Consider the following 20908-nt stretch of genomic DNA (forward strand, 5'->3'; position numbering starts at 1 on the left):
ATCAGACTGTCTACACTCCCTATTTATTTTGGTGTAAAATCAGACTGCTCAAAAGAATGCTCTTATTTATTTGTGGAAGAACTTGGGTAGGAAAAGTAAGATGAAGATTGGAATAATTTCCTTGTAGACCATTCTTATGAAAAATTCTGAATGTATGCAACAGAAATTTCTGATTAAGTGCCAAAAATGGCAAATGAAACTTTTTTTTTTTTTTTTACTTCATAGTAAAAAAATAAATGTAGGGAATGATTTTCCCTGATGGCAACTGGAAATGTTGGCTAACTGAAAGGCATTTCATTATGGGAATACAGAAGATCTTTTAATCTGCTCAACAAATGTTAGAAATGTGTTTATTTGCAAATTGAAACAACTGTGCACCTGAGAGAAGGAGTAAGTGCATTACTATCTATATAGGCAATAGAATTCAGAACATACGTAACTAAAATCTGCCAAAAAAATCTCCAGGAACAGAAAAATCTCTTATTGTATTTTACAACTTCAAAATGCCTCATTGGTAAGAATGATTAGCTTATAGACATAGAACAATTGATCAAAATCACAAAATACACAAGTTGTAATTTATCATCCTTTTTTTTTTGTGTGTGTGTCCTCACATTTGAATTTTAATTAGATTGTAATCCAGTGACACATCATCAGTGTGGAGATGGGAGATGTATAACTGCTGATTGGGTATGTGATGGTGACCATGATTGTATAGACAAATCAGATGAAATCAATTGCTGTAAGTTCCTTTAATTTCTAAATCAGATTTTTATTTCTTTAAAAATGAAAATAATGTAAGATAAGTAGTATATTTACTTACTACTTGTAAAGCACAACTACAAGTTCATTTGATATGCAAAGTTCGCACTTGATAAACATCCCTACTGGAAGACGATTGCAACAAATAAAACATTTGTTGCCATTGTAGAGAACTCCCAGCATTGCCTTGTGTTTCAGCTTAATTACAGAGTTACCTTTTTGTTAATTGTGATGTTCCCCTTAAAGAGTAATGAATGAATGTATATAATCTCTTTAAACTGTAAGCATTCTGAGTTTGTGACAGGTTTCTCATGTGTCTGTATGCAACCTATCAAAGCTTGTCAGAGTCTGGACTTCTCTTTTCTCCAATGATAATGGTATATATCTGCAAAACAGTATATAGCCAAGGTTGCAAAATCAAGCCTTGGGGAACTAGCGTATGTTTTAATGTGATTAAAGTTGTCATAAGAGATACGCTTATACTGCTTTGATTCTTGCTGCCATTCAGTGCTTGACCTCACAACCACTATCCTAGAATTTTCCCTGAAACCTAAGAATCTACTCTGAATTAAAGAACGTAAGTAAGTGGCCAAAGAAATCATGACAATTTTTAGTTGAGTAAAAATGACGCTTTTGTTGGTTTGTTGTAGCTGTTAGCTGTTGAAAGAATAGCCTACACACAATGAAAAATGTCTTCTAGTGACTTTCAGTGCTAAGCAGTGTTATTAGCTCCTCCTGAAAGAACTTCAAGATGACATTCAAAAATAATTAAGACCTTCATTAACCTAAGTTAACCAGTGTATCATCATTTTTTTCTCTCTAGCATGTCACAGTCAGGGTCTGGTGGAGTGCAGAAACGGGCAGTGCATTCCTAGCGCATTCCAGTGTGATGGAGATAATGACTGTAAAGATGGAAGTGATGAAGAAAACTGCAGTGAAAGTAAGGGTATCCTCCATTTTACTGTTCTTACTGAACCTAACATTGACTGCTTTGTTGTGAAGTGTCTTTAGCTAAAGCTGTCTGACATTTACTTTCATTCCCTTTCAAATAACACTTGCTGATGTTCTCTGGTGTCTGCTTTCACACAGGAATTTGTAAGCAGAGTCCTTAAAAATATAAAAAGTTAAGGAAATGGAGGTGATATTTAGTTTAGGTTTTGGTTATCTGACATGATGAGCTGTTGCTTAAAATAAATTGATATATATTCACATTGTCTGCAGCAATTAGAAGCTACTATCACAGGAATTGGTGCCATTTGAGAAGGAATTTTCTCATGAAAATTATTTTTTCTTCAGTACTTGGGAATCAGAGTTTAGGATGTTTTCCTAAATAAATTAATGACTTAGTGTGACTAAGGAAAAATATATGAAAATGTAAGTTTTCACAGCTACTTAATAGCTGGCTCATGATGGTTTATGTGAACCAGGCAGTTTCTTGAGCCCCAGAACATGTTTCCCAAAAATATTGGGTCCTGTGGTACATTTTGACACTCGTAATGAAATGTTGTAATGTTGTGAAGGTTTCAGTATTTGAGGATATTTTTCACATGTAATTCTCTTGTTTATGATAAGGTGGGTTCAGATAGCAGCCTTTCCTTCAATGTGAGAATAATTAATGACATACTCTTTCGAATTTAATTTTTAAAGGAATTAGTTAACTTTATGTAGAAAACCCTAGTGTTGTCAGATGTAGTGGTAATAAGACACCCTATTCAAAAGTTATTAGAGCAGAACACACCTGTTATCATAAAATAAATACACAGCTGGTTCTGTGATCCCTTCAAAAGAGAAAGTAGAGCCTGTTTATAGAAATGCAGCATTGACTGTGCTTGGATCAAAAGAATCTACATTGCAGCAAAAGGAATTTTAAAGAGATGAGAAACTCTTCCCCTGTGGGATAGGAAGGGGTTGGAGCAAACTTAAAAAATAATTTTAATGTAATTATTTCTAATAAGTGTAGAATTTAAGAAATTTTCCCTATTTTTGAAGTTCAATTTTGCAATCAGCAGCACCTGTAAATTTAGACAGTCAATTGCTACAGCTAAAGGAAGTACCTCTATTGCTTCAATATATAACATCTATGAAGGGAAGTAAATCCACATTAATACACTGTCAGTTCTTTGGGATGAAGCTGTTGTCAAGATCGTTGAAACAAGATGTTTCTTAAGCATCTTCTGTACCCCAATATAAGGACGCCATGACTGAATGATTAATGTTCAATAATAATCAGTTGCGTAATGCAATGCAAACACTAAGTAGTAGTTGCAATTACCCATTTTAAAGAGGATGAGATGACGAAATCCAAACTGTTCAGTCTCTGTGTACAGAATAGTAAATTAAATGAATGCTTTTGCAAAAGTCACATTGAAGAGAGAATGTAATGGTTTGGAAAGGAGCTATCACCACTGTGACACAGACAGAAGTCCAAGGATTTGTTGGCAAAACTAACTACCCAGGTAATATGTTCAGAAATGTTTTGATGAAATGCTGGTTTTAGTTGCTCTGAATTCCATTTTTAGGACCATAGCTTTTTGGGGTTTCTTGTTGTTTGTGTTTTAACCAGCCAAAGAAGGACAATGGCACTTCAGCTTTGATGACCTTTCTTCAGGAAGGTTTTTATTGTCTACCAAAACAATCATAAAATGAGAAGCAGATCAACTGAATGGCACTGAGGAATGATTCTCAGAAAATATTCTCTTTCAACTAGAACCTATTGTTCCCTCCAAAATATGGCTTTTCATACTTTGCTGCAGAATTGTGGTAAATGTCTTTCAGAGATCCATACCTCTTAATCGGAAACTGGGATGTAAATTCTTATTTTAAGTATACGGGTAGAGAAAAGTGACATCTGGACACTCCTGCACTCTTTCCTTTCTTACAACATTTTCTTGCTGCACTTGAAATGCTGTAGGGTGCTTAATTATGTAAAGTAAATACTTAATTGTAATGTAAACTCTGCATTTTCTCATTGCTACACTCCAGTAATTTTTATTAGTCTGGTAAATAATTAGAATAGTACATTTCTATTTTCCTCAGGTCAAACCCTCTGTCAGGAGGGAGACCAGAGATGTACTTCCTGTCCTGATCCCTGTGGAACTTCTCTCTGTGAGATGAGAAACAGCCAGACAAACTGCAGTAAGTAGGTCACATGCTTTGCACTGTCACTGTTTTAGGGTGGTTTACAGTATAATGAGGATGTAGGGTAGGACAGGGTAAATGATACTTTAATTTACCATCTAATGCACATGTGTAATGATTAAGTATTGAAAAGGGCAAAGTTGAAACAGAAGTTCCATCATAACTTTTTATTATTGATGTACTTAGAGATCCTCATAACATTTGACATTGAGATATTTTCCCTTCTGTGAATTTTTGATACGTTCTTAAAGGCTATTTACAATTGTGCTTCTTAACATCTACTGACATTCAGTGTTTACATGAAGTAACAACACAGTGTAAGTGTAAAGCAGAAGCTACTGGTTTAATTTCAATATACAAGAAAACACGATGCTGTGTTTAGTAGTCTGGAGAACTTTTAGCCCTTTTATGAAGGAGTAATTTTGATATTCAAACTGGCGAAACTACTTATTCTTCTGACCAATACATATTGTATGATATATGATATCAAGCAGCCTTCCAGTGATATTCCTCACTGGAAACTGAGGCTAAAAAGACATAGAGTACCTTCGCCTTTTCTGTGTATCTTGTAACTAGCTCCACTGCCACAATGAGCAGCAGACCCACTTGTTTTTTTTTTGTTTCCTTTTGCTGCCATTATACTTAGAAGAGCATTCCTTCTTGCCCTTTACATTGTCCAGTAGTTTCAGCTCCAGCTGAGCTTTGGCTTTTCTAACTCCATTCTTGCTTGGGAAATTTCTCTATGTTCCACTTCAGTGCTGCATCCCCTCTTATGTCTTCTGTGTATTTTTTTGTGTTTGAGCTTGGTCAGGAGAATCACATTCAGCCAAGGTGGTCTTATGGCGCAGTTTCTCATAGAATCATCTTGACTTGCTTTGCATTGGGACGGACTCCTGTGCTCTAAGGAGGCTCTGCATTAAGACCAGCTTGCTGTCCTTCAAGCAGATGTCAACCTGAATAAAATTCTCATAAGTACCAGGCCTGCAATCAGGAGGCATCCTCAGCTCTCAAGAAGGGTTCATCTATCTCCTCTTTTTGTTAAAGGTGGTCTGCAGCAGATGCCTATCATGTACATCAGCTGTGTAAATCTGGCTTTTAATCCATAATCAAAATATTCAGGTGAGAAGGAGCCTTCTAAGGAGATTGGAGTAGTAGGTGTTGGGGTTTTTTACTTGCCTGTTGTGAACCAAACCGAGAAATATCAAACCCCAAGAAATACTTAGAAAGGGTTATGAAATGGGAAGGAAAGCATCCAAATAACACAAAGCTAACAAAAACACACTTTATTTTTTAAAAAACTTGTGTTAAAATCTTAATTTTAAAAATAATACTTTTTTGTTGTTGTTATTGTTGAAATCTCAGGTATCTTCGTTGAATTATCTCAGGCATTTTCTCATCTGTGTCTTGCAATATTATCTCCTGTGAAAGGTTATCCCTCTCCTGGTGAAAAGGAAGCAATATACATGGGATACATACACTAAAAAAATGAGAAATGAAACATGAGATATCACAACAGATCAAATTACTTTGGTTGTTGACCACATCTACCCCTTGAAACTGTAGGTGTCTGGCATCTTCACAGAAAACAGTTCTTCAAGTAATCTTTCCTTATCTTTGGTGAGACTTGAAGGTCATATTTTCCTGATCTTTTGAGGTCATAATACGCAATTATTGATTGAGATATAATTGCTGACTTGAATAACTCCACTTTAGCTAGTCACAAATTTAAATGGGTGTGATAAGATTCATCCTCTGTGGGCTGAATGCTCATGGGAGTGAAGGATATTTAGTCTCGGATCTCTCTCTCTGCAGGAGAAGCATCAGCTTTAGCATCCTGAGCCTGTAAGAACAGGTGTTGCTTCTCAGTTTCTCCATGTGAAGATCAGCTTTTTTATTTGAGTGTTACTGACGTTGCCACAAAGCTGTGGTTTGCCCAGCAATGGGATTTCCATACTTCTATTTATTGTTTCAAAGTTTTACTCATAATGCTTCCAAAAGTTAACAGACATTACACTAAACCCTGGTTTATATGTTTAAAATGGTAGTAACTTTACATTTACTCAGGTCAAAAAATGACAGTATTTTGTAATTGTATTTATTTTTAAATACTTAGAGCTTAAACTGCTTAGTAAAGACCATGTAAAATGTATCTGATATATTGTGACAGAAACAGCATTGGAGTCACAGCTAATGGCTGTGTAATCACCAGCTGTCCGTAAGACAGGTCTTCTGGGTGGCAAAAGGCACCAGCAGCAGCCTTACCCAACAAGTACAAAAATATATAAATACCCACAGCAGCCTCTTGTTCTTACGTAGTCAGAGAGCATCTCTCTCTTAAGCAGATTACCTTTCATAACGAGCAGCTATAGCCCTCTAAAAAGCAACAGTCTTTCGAGCAGTGTGACTCATTTCAGTTGCTCTCACAAAAAGAGAGATCTGAAAGTGTACTTTCTTTCTTGGACTCATCTTTCTTGTGGATAAATCAGTATGAGAATGACTGTGGTACAGAACTGTTTGTCCAAAATCTTTTCTGAAAAATGCAAATTTTTGTATCCCATTGCATGTATTGGAAAGTGATTTTGGAAAACGTTTGAATGCCTGGCACTATGTTACAAGACAGTGAAAAACTTTTTTTGATGTGTGATATTTGAGTTCTAAAACAATGTTCCTATTCCATGTCATAAGAAGCCCAAGAGCTTTTTAGTGAAGATACTTCCTTGGCATATTATAGGCAACAGTCCATAGTTCTCAACAGGAGTAACCCATAATCTGGATTAGATTTGAGGGTTGTTTCTCTCCCATTCTGGTCCAGTGAATATTTAATTGTTCATACACAATGGAGCAGCAAGGAGAATTTGAGAGAGGTTTTTCTTGCATAACATCTGTAAGTAATGTTTTTTTTCATGTTATTTTTGCTGTTCATATTTTCACCAGAGATGTTTCATCTTTGGTGAGACATGAGAATTCCCATGAAAAACATCAGTGTTGACAAAGAAGTATTTTCTCACCCAAATAACACTTTAGTTGGAAAATTCCAAAGCTTAGGTCACATTTCACAGTATTGGTTAAAGTGGATATTCTGCATGAGTGATAATGTCTGATCAGTTTAGGCTGGCATTATAAAGCAGTAATAATATATTTAGTATAACAGAACAAGTATCTGAATGGAGAGTGTAAAGACCACAGAGGCAGGCTATTTTGGTTTTTGGGTGGTCTGTGACAGAACCAAAGGCAATGGGCACAAACTGAAACATAGGAGCATAAGGATAACTGAATATAATGAAACACTTGTTTTACTGTCAGGGTGGTTGAACACAGGTTGTCTGGAAGAGGTTGTAGAGACTCCCTAGACAGTCAGAAGCTGCCTGGGCATGGTTCTGCACAACCTGCTGTAGGTGGCCATGCCTAAGCAGAGGGATTGGACCAGATGATCTCCAGAGGTCTCTTCCCACTTCAACCCTTCTACAATTCTGTGAAATACACCATTCACTTCTGTTACTATGTTTGGAACTAACTTCAGTATAGTAGGTAGAGCAAGTTAATATATGAAGATATTAAACCCAGGCATAATCTAATGGTTTATGAGTTTGTTTTTTTGGTTGTGGGGTTTTGTTTTGGGTTTTTTTGTGTGGGTTTGTTTGGGATTTTTTGGGTTTTGGTTTTGGGTTGGTTTCTTTTTTTTTTTTTTTAGTGTGAGGTTTGTTTTCTGTTTTTTGCTTTTTTTTTTCTTTAGGATAAGATGCAAAGAATTTTATTCCTTGTTTCCTACTCACTAGCTTGTACTTTTATGTACTATAAATAAGGGAGCAGCAAGATAAACTGTAGGACAGATAACAGAAGGAAAGATTAACATTTGAGTTACTTGGATTAAGTCAGGTGTTCCCCTAGAATGTATATTCTGTTTGTTACTTTGCTTGTGGATTGTAGGGAATTAGGTGTAAGAGTAAAAAGTTACTATTTTCAAACCTACGATGACATCTTTGCATATAATGCAATAGAAGCTTTCTAAACGCAGTGAAAAAAGGAATTGTAGTCATATTGAAAACATGTGAAGTGAAAACTTGTATCCTGCAAAGGCATTTCAGTGGACTAGATTTTCTCCTGGAATTCACCTAAATGCCTATAAATATGAGTCATAACAAATGAGAGAATGAAACGTGAGCATTTCTGCCATTTAGTTTCAAATGTTTTGTTATACAAACACTTAAAACATTGTGTGTGCTTTTGGGTCCATTTATTTGGGTTTCATCATGAAATACTGATGAGCATGTAATATTCTGTACACATCAAGAAAAGATGCTTACTGGGGAAAAATCAAAAGACAAAACCCAACTGATCTGGGCAACTGAAGTGTGGGAGGACAAGAAAGAGTTCAAAAGGAACAGGAAATCACAGTAATGTGATGAGGATTTTTGTAGTCTTTGAACCTCATATACCCCAAAGCTGGGACTAAGTGGTTTGAGATGACAGAATTATGTGCAGTATGCAAGGATTTAGCAGAGAGGAAAAGTTGTATATAAAATGAACTTCATAATCTTCAGATTACAGGTAAATACTAAAAGAGGTTATAACAGGGAACGCCAGTCGAAGAACGACAGTTTGGCTGATCAGCTGATTAGCTGACTGTTGGGTCTTCTTATCCCAAAGGTGCAGCTATAGAATCACAGTTATCACAACTGGCTGGTAGACAATATTAATTATGTTGAGATATGTTTGCTTTCAGAACAGGCAAATATATTTGCGGTCTTTTGGTAACAAATTTCTTTTTTGTTGTACTTTTTTAGTACGCTTTTTATCGAAACTTTTCTGTTGTGGTGGAAAATTAAAAAGTAACTATTTCTGACTACCACCTTGAGAAGAAATACAAGGGCTATACAATATTTTAAATCTAAAATGCTTGGTCAGTTTAATATGTGTTGTGATGAACTCCCTAAGAGCTGAATGACTTCTCTATATAGCTATAGCCAGTGTGATCATACGGACTTGTAGCTGTTGCATTTAGTTTGTTCTTGCTTATCATTCTCTTTATTATCAATTATGCCTTATCTGAATTTAATTAGTAGCATGTAGACTGTCTCTTACTCAGCATTTGTGCAATACATAGCACAAGTGTCCTCATTCTTCCTCCAGATCTTGGGATGCAAAAAATAAAATAAAAAACCTGCCTTCTGCTTTCTATACAGAGAAATTGTGGAGTTTCTGTCCTTAGAGATTTTTCAAGACCCAACTAAACAAAGCTTTGAGAAACCTGATCAGTCCTCAGAGCTGACAAAGCTTGGAGTGGGACATTGGACTAGAGACCTCCTGAGATCCTTTCCAACCCTAAGTATCATATAATCCCAGTCTTCTTAATTTTGACAGTTGCCCTGCCAGTATGAGTTGTGTTATGGGTGCATTGCTTTACGGTATAGGAGCTCTTGAAAATTATCAGAAACTTAATTTGAAAAGAATAAATCTGTTTCTAAAGAATAGTTTATTGTACCATGTTAAAGTTAAGATGTTACTCAGGAAGTTAATGCATATCGGTAAGGGAATGTAACTCTCTGAATAGGTTATTAGGTAGTCAGAGGTCAAATCCACCTTTCTTTATTTATATAGGGTCTTCAGCTTTGAAACTTTGTAGTTTCTCAAGCCTTTGAGGAAATCCGCTGACTGATAAATTTGTTAAATTATTTCTTCTGTATTTCATTTCATCTCACACCATTTGTGTTTCTTTTGTTTGTTTGTTTTTGTTGTGTTTTGTTTGTTTTGTTTTCTTTCTGTGAAAGGTCAATGTGAATCAATTACTCTGGAGCTCTGTATGAACTTGCCTTACAACTATACTTATTACCCAAACTACCTGGGACACAGGACGCAGAAGGAAGCTTCTATCAGCTGGGAGTCTTCTCTTTTCCCAGCCTTGGTTCAGACCAACTGCTACAAGTACCTTATGTTTTTTGCCTGTACAATCTTAGTACCAAAATGTGACCCCCATACAAATCAGCGGATCCCACCTTGCAGGTACTATGCTATACTTCATTTAATTCTTGACTGACATTGTCCATCATGTTAGTCTTTCCCAATTTTCTGTTACCATTTAGAATGCAGAAATTTTGGTTTGCAATTCCATAGCAAAGGGTAGAAAACCATATTTTAAGAGGTCATTAAATTCAGTTCATTACACGTGTGTATTAGTAATTTGATTAGTATCTGGAGAGGAATTCAATAATTTTCAAAATATATATACTGAATAAAACAGACTTTCATTTGGAAGGGACCTACAGTAATCATCTAGTCCAACTCCCTGACCAATTCAGGGGTCACCAAGTTAAAGCATATTATTAAGGGCATTTTCCAAAAGCCTCTTAAATACTGACAGGCCTTGGGCATCAGCTGCCTCTCTAGGAAGCCTGTTCCAGTGTTTGACAACCCTCTCTGTCAAGAAATGCTTCCTAAGCTCCAGTGTAAACCTCCCCTGGTTCAGCTTTGAACCATTGCCACATGTCCTGTCACTGGATACCAGGGAGAAGAGGTCAGCACCTCCCTCTCTGCTTCCTCTCCTCAGGAAACTGTAGAGAGCAATGAGGTTGCTTTTCAGCCTTCTTTTCTCCAAACTAGACAAGCCCAGAGTCCTTAGCTGCTCCTCATAAGACATTCCTTCCAGCCCCTTCACCAGCTTTGCTGCCCTCCTTTGGACTCATTCAAGGACCTTCACATCCTTCTTAAATTGTGGGTTCCAGAACTTCAGACAGCGCTTGAATTGAGACCCTGCAATGCTGAATACAGTGGGATAACAACCTCTTTGGCTGGCTTGGTTACACTGTGTTTGATGCACTCCAGGGTGCAGTTTGCCCTCTTGGCTGCCAGGGAACACTGCTGAATTGTATCAAGCCTGTTGTTGACCAGCACCAGCAGATCTTTTCCCCAGGGCTGCTCTTCACCCACTACTTGCCCAATTTATACTTGTGCCTGACGTTACTCTGTCCTAAGTGCAGAATATGGAATTTGAGCTTGTTAAATTTCATCTCCTTGATCATTGCCCAATAGTGCAATCTATCCAGAGCCCTCTGCAAGACCTCTTGTCCCTCAAGAGTGTCAACAGCACCTCCCAGTTTGATATCATCAGCAGACTTGCTGCATTCAACTCCTGCATCCAGACAATCGATAAATACAGTGAACCGAACTGGCCCTGGAACTGAACCATGAGGAACACTGCTGGTGACCAGTCACCAGCCCAATGTAGCCCTATTCACTGCAACCCTTTAAGTTCTGCCCTTCAGCCAGTTGTTCAGCCCACCCACCTCACAGTTGGACAACATGTCCAGAAGGTTGCTGTGAGCTTTGTACCAAGTACTGTCCATTTCTGTGTTTGATTAGAGTTGCACCACTATAAAGGGTATTTAAACATAGAATCAACTAATTTAATTTGGAACATCAGCATTTGTAATAGTTCCTTGCATTTGTCTATCACTTCAACTATTCAAAGCCCTATCCAAAAACCATTAACAAAACCTGAAATTTTAATGCATGCTTACCTTTCTAAATTAGAGGAGTACCGCATCATTCTGAATTACAGACTAATTTAGGTTTACTGCTTGTCAGATTAACTTTTCTACCATCCTCATCAATTAACATGATTGTACTTTTCAGGGTTATGTTCAAAAGAGACTATGTTTTGTAAATCTTGTAATTTTGGTAGCAGCAGTTGTTGCAGATGGGAGAGCTAATAAACCTGATCAGCAGGTGGAGCTCTTTGAGCAACTGGCTGCTGAAGCCTTCTTGTACTGTATTTCTGTATCTTTTAATGGGCCTACCTTGATGATATTGATCAATTAACATCTACTGTCTTGAAAGAAAAGTGCATTGCAATTTGCAATACATCCTAAGGTTTCCTACCATGTGACATTGTTGACAAATAGATAACATTACTGTTGTGGTTTAAGCCCAGCTGGTAACTCAGAACCACGCAGCCGCTCACTCACTCCCCAGATTCTTCCTCCCTCCTCTCCTGGAGGGATTGGGAGAAGAGTCAAAAGAATGTAACTCTCATGGGTTGAGATAAGCACAGTCCAGTAACTAAGGTATGACACAAACCACTGCTGCTACTGCCAATAATAATAATGATAAGGGAAATAACAAGGGAAGAGAATACAACTGCTCACCACCCGCCGACTGATACCCAGCCCGACCTGAGCAGTGATCTAGCCCTTCTGGCTAACTGCCACCAGTTCTATATCCTGGGCATGATGTGCTGTGGTATGGAATACCTCTTTGGCTAGTTCGGGTCAGGCTTTTCTGTGTTTGGTTTTCACTGGCAAGTGCTCCAGCCACACTGCCCAAGTCACAGAAGGCAAAGGCAGGCACTTGGAGAAAGAACAACCACCCACTGTAGGATATCAGGTTTGAGATCATCTCAGGAACTTGAAGGTACACAAGTCCATGGGACCTGATGAGATGTATCCACAGGCCCTGTAGGAACTGGTTGATAAATTTGGCAAGCCGTTATCCATCATATTTGAGAAGCTGTGGCAGTCTAGTGAAGTTCCCTCTGACTGGAAAAGGGAAGAAATAACCCCCATTTTTAAATAGCAGCCTTCCAGTACCTGAAGGGGGCCTATACGGATTCTGGGGAGGGACTTTTCATTAGGGACTGTAGTGACAGGACAAGGGGTAACGGGTTAAAACTTAAACAGGGGAAGTTTAGATTGGATATAAGGAGGAAATTCTTCCCTGTTAGGGTGGTGAGGCACTGGAATCGGTTGCCCAGGGATGTTGTGAGTGCTCCATCCCTGGTGGTGTTCAAGGATGGGCTGGACAAAGCCTTGGGTGATGTGGTTTAGTGTGAGGTGTCCCTGCCCATGGCAGGGGTGTTGGAACAAGGTGATCTTGAGGTCCTTTCCAACCCTAACTGTTCTATGAAGATGTGGGGAACTACAGGCCAGTGAGTCTCACCTCAGAGCCCAGGAAGATGATGGAGCAGTTTCCTCCTGGAAACTATGCTAAGATACATTAGTGATTATTGGTGACAGCCAACATGGCTTCACTAAGGGCAAATTGTGCCTGACAAATTTGGTGGACTCCTACGATGGGGCACAGCATTGGTGGATAAGGGAAGAGTCATTGATATCATCTACGTGAACTTCTGCAAGGCACTGTCCTGCGCAGCATCTTTGTCTCTAGACTGGAGAGCCATGGATTTGACAGGTGGACTACTCAGTGGATAAGGAATTGTCTGGATGGTCATACTCAAAGTCTTATGGTCAATGGCTCAATGTCCACATGGTGACCAATGATGAATGGTGATCCTCAGGGATAGGTATTAGGACTGGCACTATTCTGCATCTTTGTAGAAAACATGGATGGTGGGATTGAGTGCACTCTCAGCACGTTTGCCGATGACATCAAGCTGTGTGATGTGGTCAACAAACTGGAGGGAAGGGATGCCATCCAGAGGGACCTTTACGGGTGCAAACTTCTTGAAGTTCAACAAGGCAAACTGCGAGGACCTGGTCGACTTGCCTGGGTCAGGGCAATCCCAGGCACAGCTACAGGTTGGGTGGAGAATTGATTCAGAGCAGTCCTGAGAAGAAAGACTTGGCGGTGTTGGTCAATGAGAAAACTGGACATAAGCCAGCTTCAGTGTGCACTTGCAGCCCAGAAAGCCAACCGTATCCTGGGCTTCATCAAAAGGAGTGCGACCAGCAGGTCGAAGGAGATGATCCTGCCCCTCTACTTTACTCTCATGAGACCCCACTTGGAGTACTGCGCTTAGCTCTGGGCCCCTCAACATGAGAAGGACATGGACCTGTTAGAGTGAATCCAGAGAAGGGCCACAAAATGATCAGAGGCTGGAGCACCTCTGCTCTGAAGACAGGCTGAGAGGGTTGGGCTTCTTCAACCCGGAGAAGTCTCCAGGGAGCCTTTATAGCAGCCTTGTACTACCTAAAGTGTACCTACAAGAAAGCTGTTGAGGGACTTTTTATAAGAACAAGTAGATGAGCTGTAAGGTCCCTTCCAATCCAAATCATTCTATGATTCTGTGAAAATTTGGCTAGTTTATTCTAAAGTACAGGGATAAAAGATAAAGTACAGGTTCTTTGCTTCATCAACTGCATACCTAGCTAACAGATTTTAAGAAGCATCAGAATATAGTTGCATAGTTTTCAAATTTAGGGTATTAAACAGACAAAGAGAAACTTGTAGAAACCATAGAATTATTTAGTTTGAAGGGAACTTCTGAAAGTAATCTGATCAACTTCCTCCTCAAAACAGGGTAACATCATATTTAGATCAGATTGAATATGCAACATAAAATTTTGCATCCCAGGATTCAAAGCTCTACTTCTGTAACTGTTTTCAGGTTTTGCTTTTATGTTAGATTCCAAGTAGAGAGTGATTTTATCAGTAAAGGATACCTTGGAGGATTCCGCTGAGATCTATAGTGTTTGCTTTAAAATAATATTTTGGGAAGAATTTCAGACACAGATATAATGTAAAAACGTAAAAATGTTCTAGAAATGAAAACACGTATAGCCTTATACCAATAAACTTGAGTTAAGTGATAAATGTAAAGCAGATCTGTAGAAAAAAATAAATCCATTTAATATATCAATATAAATGAAAGTTTATCAGGGTCCCTTATTTTGGGAGCAGTAAATGCCTTCTTAGTCATGTTCACCTACAATGTCATGGAGATGATGATATCTGCGTATTTAAAGAGTCTCCAGCTGATTTTGTTGTTGTTTCAAAACCGTAACAGATGCATATGAAGAATAATCTTGATCAAATCTCATATCCCTTATATGTTGGCATCAATTTAGGCATCCCATTATTGAATTGGGAGAGTCAAAAGATGTTTTAGTTATCTGCTAAGTGTGCTTAATGTTCTTTAGAATAGTGCTAGATTGAATTCTATTGTAGAAAATTACACATTTCTATGCTAGATTTTTTTGCTAACCTGAATTTCTTTCTCATGCCAGGAAGGGAGAGATTTCTCTGCTTTGTGATGTGTGCTCTTGTTGACTGTTAACTTGTTAGGTTAATTTGTAGACAGTACCACAGATGAGATTTGACTGAGAAGTAAATAAGGAAGTCTGTTATCAAGGCATTCTGAAAGCCCATCTGAGACTTACTATGGGAATGGGAGAAAGTCTGGGGGGAGGGGGAAGTGGCAGTTGCTCTTCCAATTTCCTGTCTTACAATAGAATCATAGAATCATATTGTTGTTGGATTTTTGCCATAAGTAAATAAAAATTTCTATAATTCAGAAAGCTGAGGTTACAAACTGATGAGAGTAAAACTTTCTGATGTTCAGGAAGGTCTAAAAGGAAAGAATCTGTAACCATGGTTAACCAATGTCAATCCAGTCATCCATTCCTTCCAACGCTAAACTTGATGGCGAATTGGTGCAAAAAAAAAAACATTGACTGTTTTTCATGAAGTCCCCCAAGGCAAAATTAAATTTGAGAGGATTAATGATGTATTGTTTTCTCAAAAGAGCATAAAATGATTGATACTAAATGGAGCTTTTTGCCTAGTTTTGGTCACCGTATTTCTCCAAGCTTATTGCAAAAAAGCAAAAATGGTCCATTGATCAAAAGATCAAAGGAAAATGGGTGGAATAAAATGCCTTCCATGACAGGAGTGTCTGTTTCCAAAAGAAAGATCTGGAAAAATTAATCAAACTAAGGAAAAGGCAAATTTAAACTTACATGAAGGAAACTAGGGAAAAAAAAGAATATATATATATATATATGGTTGGGATCCTATTATTGAATAGTTTTTAGTGCATAAGAAGAAAAGAGAATTTTCTTTGACATGGAGGAGAAAGTCCAAATTATTATTGATTTAGAAAATACGATCTAAAACATGCTACTAAATGAGTTGCTGAGTCTAGATACAGGAGGCGGTGTGGAGAGATATCTTAGCTTTCAAATAGGTGAAGGAGAGTTTCCTTGAGGAAAGAAATTGTTCACCATGTTCACTGAAGTTAACCAGGAAGCAATGGATTTAAAATACATCAGGAGAGCTATGATTCAGAGATAAGGAAAATAGTAGATACCTGTGTATGAGAATGAATGATGGTGTAGTATATGAAATTTTGCTAAATGAAGAGTTTTTAAGAACAGCTTAGATGCGTATCTGTTAAGCATGACACATGTTTTTGTTTGGAGGAAAAGATGAAAAGGATGTTGAGGTTCCTAATCCCATACTGCCTACTTAATATTTTGCAAAAATTAAAAAAGAAAAGGAAGTTGAAACAAATGGGGATTAAAAATACCACAGATAAAAGACTACTCTATTGAACAGCACATCTGCTACAATTCCAGGCAAAAGTAGTTGCTAAATATATTTAAAATGATAGTGGATTATTATGCAAAATACTCTTTGTACTTTTGAAACATTTGACATTGGCTCTTTTGAGAGACAGGTTATTAATCTAGATGAACTGAACTAACTTTGTATGGTCAGCAGCAGGACTTCTATATTCGTGCCTTTCTCCAGGTATGGTGCAAGCTTCTGTTGCTCTGACAGCAACCTAAGACTAGGTTGACCTGTGCTTTGATTTTCCCCAGATTTTTAATATTATTGAATTCCTTGGGGAGTTCCTTGCTCTAAAGTTTGCAGGTTTAAATATTTTGTCTTTCTGAAGCCACTTGTTTTCTGAAGCACCATCAGAAGAGGTACCATTTCGCTGGTATGAAATGTATTTGACTTATGCCTTGAAGGAGAGCAGTTAATGCTTCTTAAAAGCTGTTATCTGCCTTCCCTTACAGATGAGAGAATGTTTGTAAGTATTTGTATTTGGCTATTATAACTCAGGTAATAGTCTGCATACAGTAACTTAAATAATGTTTTAACAATAGCAACATTTTACAGCCCAGAAAGCCAACCCTATCCTGGGCTGCATCAAAAGGAACGTGACCAGCAGGTCGAAGGAGGTGATCCTGCCCCTCTACTCTGCTCTTGTGAGACCTCACCTGGAGTATTGTGTGCAGTTCTGGTGTCCTCAACATAAAAAGGACATGGAACTGTTGGAACAAGCCCCGAGGAGGGCCACGAGGATGATCAGGGGACTGGAGCACCTCCTGTATGAAGACAGGCTGAGGAAGTTGGGGCTGTTCAGCCTGGAGAAAAGAAGGCTGCGTGGAGACCTCATAGCAGCCTTCCAGTACCTGAAGGGGGCCTCTAGGGATGCTGGGGAGGGACTCTTCATTAGGGACTGTAGTGATACAGGACAAGGGGTAACGGGTTAAAACTTAAACAGGGGAAGTTTAGATTGGATATAAGGAAGAAATTGTTTCCTGTTAGGGTGGTGAGGCACTGGAATGGGTTGCCCAGTGAGACTGTGAATGCTCCATCCCTGGCGGTGTTCAAGGCCAGGTTGGATGAAGCCTTGGGTGACGTAGTTTAGAGTGAGGTGTCCCTGCCCGTGGCAGGGGGGTTGGAACTAGATGATCTTGAGGTCCTTTCCAACCATAACTATTCTATGATTCTAATATATCTTTCGATTATTTTTTTTTTTTAATTTAAAGAAATCTGATAAACTGATCTTTCCTTGAGCTTCATCTTTAACTTTGGCTAGGATTATAAACTTCCAGTAGCTGGGAATTTGTAAGACTTTCACTCAGTTACTTTGTTCTATTCCACTTTGTCTCCTCAGGACTCTATGTGTACAGTCTAAGGAACGCTGTGAGTCTGTGCTTGGGATAGTAGGTCTGCAGTGGCCAGAAGACACTGACTGCACTCAGTTTCCAGATGAAAACTCGGACAACGAAACTTGTTTAACACCAGATGAAGGTGTAGAAGGTAACTCCTATAAATACATCAAGCAGGAAATTAAACATTTAATGAGGTTCCCCAAGCCACTGATTTCTTTACATACCTCTTCTTTTAACCTCTTCTTTTAAATTACAGTATTTAAACTGTGGAAATTATTCCCAACCAGGTTTCAAGGAATCTGGATACTTACAGTTTGCAGACAGGAGGAAGTTCTCATAAGAAGTTCATTTGAAGGAGGGATCAATTACCCTCAATCTGTGAAAGTCAGTGTTTCAGATTTGTTACTAACACTGCACCTAGTGCTTGCTTGTGTTTATACTTCACTTTTTTACCTATTTAGATGTTCTAATAATGCTTTTCTAACCAGGAGGCAGACTCTTGGCAGTCTTAAAAAGCTGAGCCCCGTGACAGCTCTGAGGAAGATATTGTAATGTTAGTGTTTTTGCCAGCTATCCTTTGCCCTTGTTTTTTCTTTGGGGGAAGTTCTGTAGAATTGTTCTAACCCAGCTTCAGTAGCAACTGACAAATTATGGGGTTTGTGTTCAACTGTAATATTAATCATTGTGGGTGGATGCAAACATAGAACAAAACAATAAAATTGCCTTAAGTGCTTCTAGATAGTTTGTATGTATGAAGAGAGAAGCTGTGCAGCTTTTCCTTCTGCAGTTTTCATCAGATGTGGGATCTGTGGTGGCTCTGACATGTCTTTTCTATTTATTTCCAAAATGACAGTAAAATAGCTGAGTAAGTAGCGAGATGGGGTGTGCTACAGTGCCTGCAATATGCTGATAATTGTTCACTTCTCACTCTTCTGCTCACCTACATGGTGATGATGGTCTTTCAACAGCCTTGATCTTGCTCAGAGAAAGCAATGGGTAAAAGCTACTTGGTCTACAGTTCTTTTAGTTAAGATGTAGTGCTGTAGATATAGTGAACGAATTGTGAAAAAACAGTGAAGCATGTATAGCAGTCAGTACTATTTCCTCAAGCAAAGTCCTTTTGCACAGATATCACTGTGGGGATTTTAAAGAGGTGTAATAACATAGTAATGAAATCCTCTGTTGTGGCACTTTTGAGAGACAAGGAGATAACTTCCCTCAACAGCAGCAAGCTGACTGAAATGAGTTATCCATTATTACACAGCACTGTGTAGAAAAGGGAAAGTAAGATTGTGGCACAGCAAGGTGAATTAAAGAAAAATTATATGATTTAATTTTCTCAGGTATCGAATGTCTTTTAACCTTCATCACTGTGCCATTAGATCATTTGGCTTTGAAATATAACACAGAATGGTTTTATTTTAAATATAGTACTGCATATGGGACAAGTGTGTTCCATTTCTTGAGACAAATTCTGGCCACTTACGAAAATCTCACTTTGATTAGAGGGACTCTGCCTGGTGGGCTGGTCCATTGCTCATTCAGTATTTTAGCACTGAAATAGATATTTCTGGAAAATAAATAAATAAAAATCAAAGGAGGTGGGTGGTATTCTGTTAGAAACAGTGTAACTCATTAAGGGGTCCTACAAGAGTTTTTTTGAGTTTACTTACTGCTAGAACTTACTGTTGATTCATTCAGATTCCCACTGACTACCAGTGTTGCCCAGAAATTCTTCCCTGGAAAGTTTAGAATCTTAACTAAATATTGCTGGGAAAAAAAAAAAAACAAACCAAACCAACAACCCAAAACCAAACCAAACCAGAAAAGAAATCAACTCATGAGAGCAATTAAAATGTTTCTGATTACAAAAATTTTTATGATTACAAAATATAAGTTTGCAATTATATATAATATATATTATATAAATCTAAATCTAAATATATATCATATATAAATATATATAATATATATAAATGTAAATATAAATATATAATATATATTATATAATATAATATATAATATATTATATATTATATATGCAATTTAAGCTTTAATCACCAGAGTTTTTACAATGTGCTGAATTACTTCCAATACATGCTGAATCTAAGAACACTGCTGGCCAAGACAGTATGAATTGTCAACTTAGTCATTTTCATAATAAATTAGTCTTAAATGTTAGCAAAATAGTTCACATGACTTTATTATTAGATCTTTTTTTTTTTTTTCTAAGGCTTCTCAATTCATTGATATTTTTGGTACAATTCTTTATTGAATGATAAAATTTACCCAAGGAACCACATGGTATGAAATATCTGAGAGATTTTGCAGTAAGGGAAAAAAAAAGGAACATATGATGGAGGTTGTACATCAAAGTCAGTGACATGTTGCTGTGGTTTAAGCCCACAACTCAGCCACGCAGCCGCTCGCTCACTTCCCCCCCCTTCCTGCTCCCGGAGGGATGGAGAGGAGAACTGAAAGAATGTAACTCCCACGGGCTGAGATAAGAGCATCCCAGTAACTAAGGTATAACACAAACCATTGCTGCTACCACCGATGATAATAAAGATAACGGACATAAAAAGGGAAGAGAATACAACTGCTCACCACCCACCGACCAATACCCAGGCCAACCTGAGCAGTGATCTAGCCCTTCCAGGTGACTGCCCCCAGTTTATATACTGGGCATGATGTGCTGTGGTATGGAATACCTCTTCGGCTAGTTTGGGTCAGGTGTCCTGTCTCTGCTTCCTCCTGGCTTCCCCTCCTCCCTGGCAGAGCGTGAGGCTCAGAAAGTCCTTGGTCAGAGTAAACATTACTGAGCAGCAACTAAAAATACCAGTGTTATCAGTGTTGTTCCAGGCTGAAAGTCAAAAACACAGCACTGCACCAGCTACTAAGAAGCAGAAAAATGACTGCAACTGCTGAACCCAGGACACATGTATATTGTGAAAAAAAGAGTGGGTTTTTCAAAACCATCTAAATAAAGCTTTCTCAAAATGGTACCCTGTAAGGTGGGGCAGAAACAATGGTTAATTATTTTAGTGGACATTTACAGGTGGTTTTATTAATTCAAATAGCCACACAATTCCCAGTGTGTATATATATATGTGTGTGTGTGTGTGTGTGTGTGTGTATGTTTGTCCTGGGGATTTCTTATACACATTTCAACACATCACATTATCTGTTCCTATTTCTGCTTCAGACAAGACCATGATTGTGAGAAAAGTAGCTACAAGATCCATGTCCACAACTGAAACATTGTATGCCAGTTATTTGGCAAAGCTTTGGAATTCAGCAGAGGGTAACATGTGACGGAGAACTCTGCAAAGCATTGCTTCACCCAGTACAGAGTGCAAGTGTTGAGT

At 38.1% G+C, this 20908-nt stretch overlaps 1 protein-coding gene across 4 annotated transcripts in view; it reads left to right on the forward strand.

Annotated features, from left to right (window-relative positions):
- The window catches only part of CORIN (corin, serine peptidase), a 146247-nt gene that overhangs the window by 87811 nt on the left and 37528 nt on the right, over positions 1 to 20908 (forward strand). For all 4 annotated transcript variants that reach the window (XR_010616572.1, XM_065697812.1, XM_065697819.1 and 1 more), the window contains 5 exons: positions 632 to 742; positions 1586 to 1702; positions 3799 to 3897; positions 9669 to 9900; positions 17543 to 17688. Coding sequence is in view for 3 of the 4 variants with exons in the window: in XM_065697812.1 (XP_065553884.1) it covers positions 632 to 742; positions 1586 to 1702; positions 3799 to 3897; positions 9669 to 9900; positions 17543 to 17688 (705 nt within the window). In the remaining variant the exon portion in view is untranslated. The remainder of the gene's footprint in view (positions 1 to 631; positions 743 to 1585; positions 1703 to 3798; positions 3898 to 9668; positions 9901 to 17542; positions 17689 to 20908) is intronic.

Source organism: Lathamus discolor, chromosome 1 (genome assembly GCF_037157495.1).
Source record: "Lathamus discolor isolate bLatDis1 chromosome 1, bLatDis1.hap1, whole genome shotgun sequence".
In the NCBI taxonomy this organism is placed as follows: domain Eukaryota; kingdom Metazoa; phylum Chordata; class Aves; order Psittaciformes; family Psittacidae; genus Lathamus; species Lathamus discolor.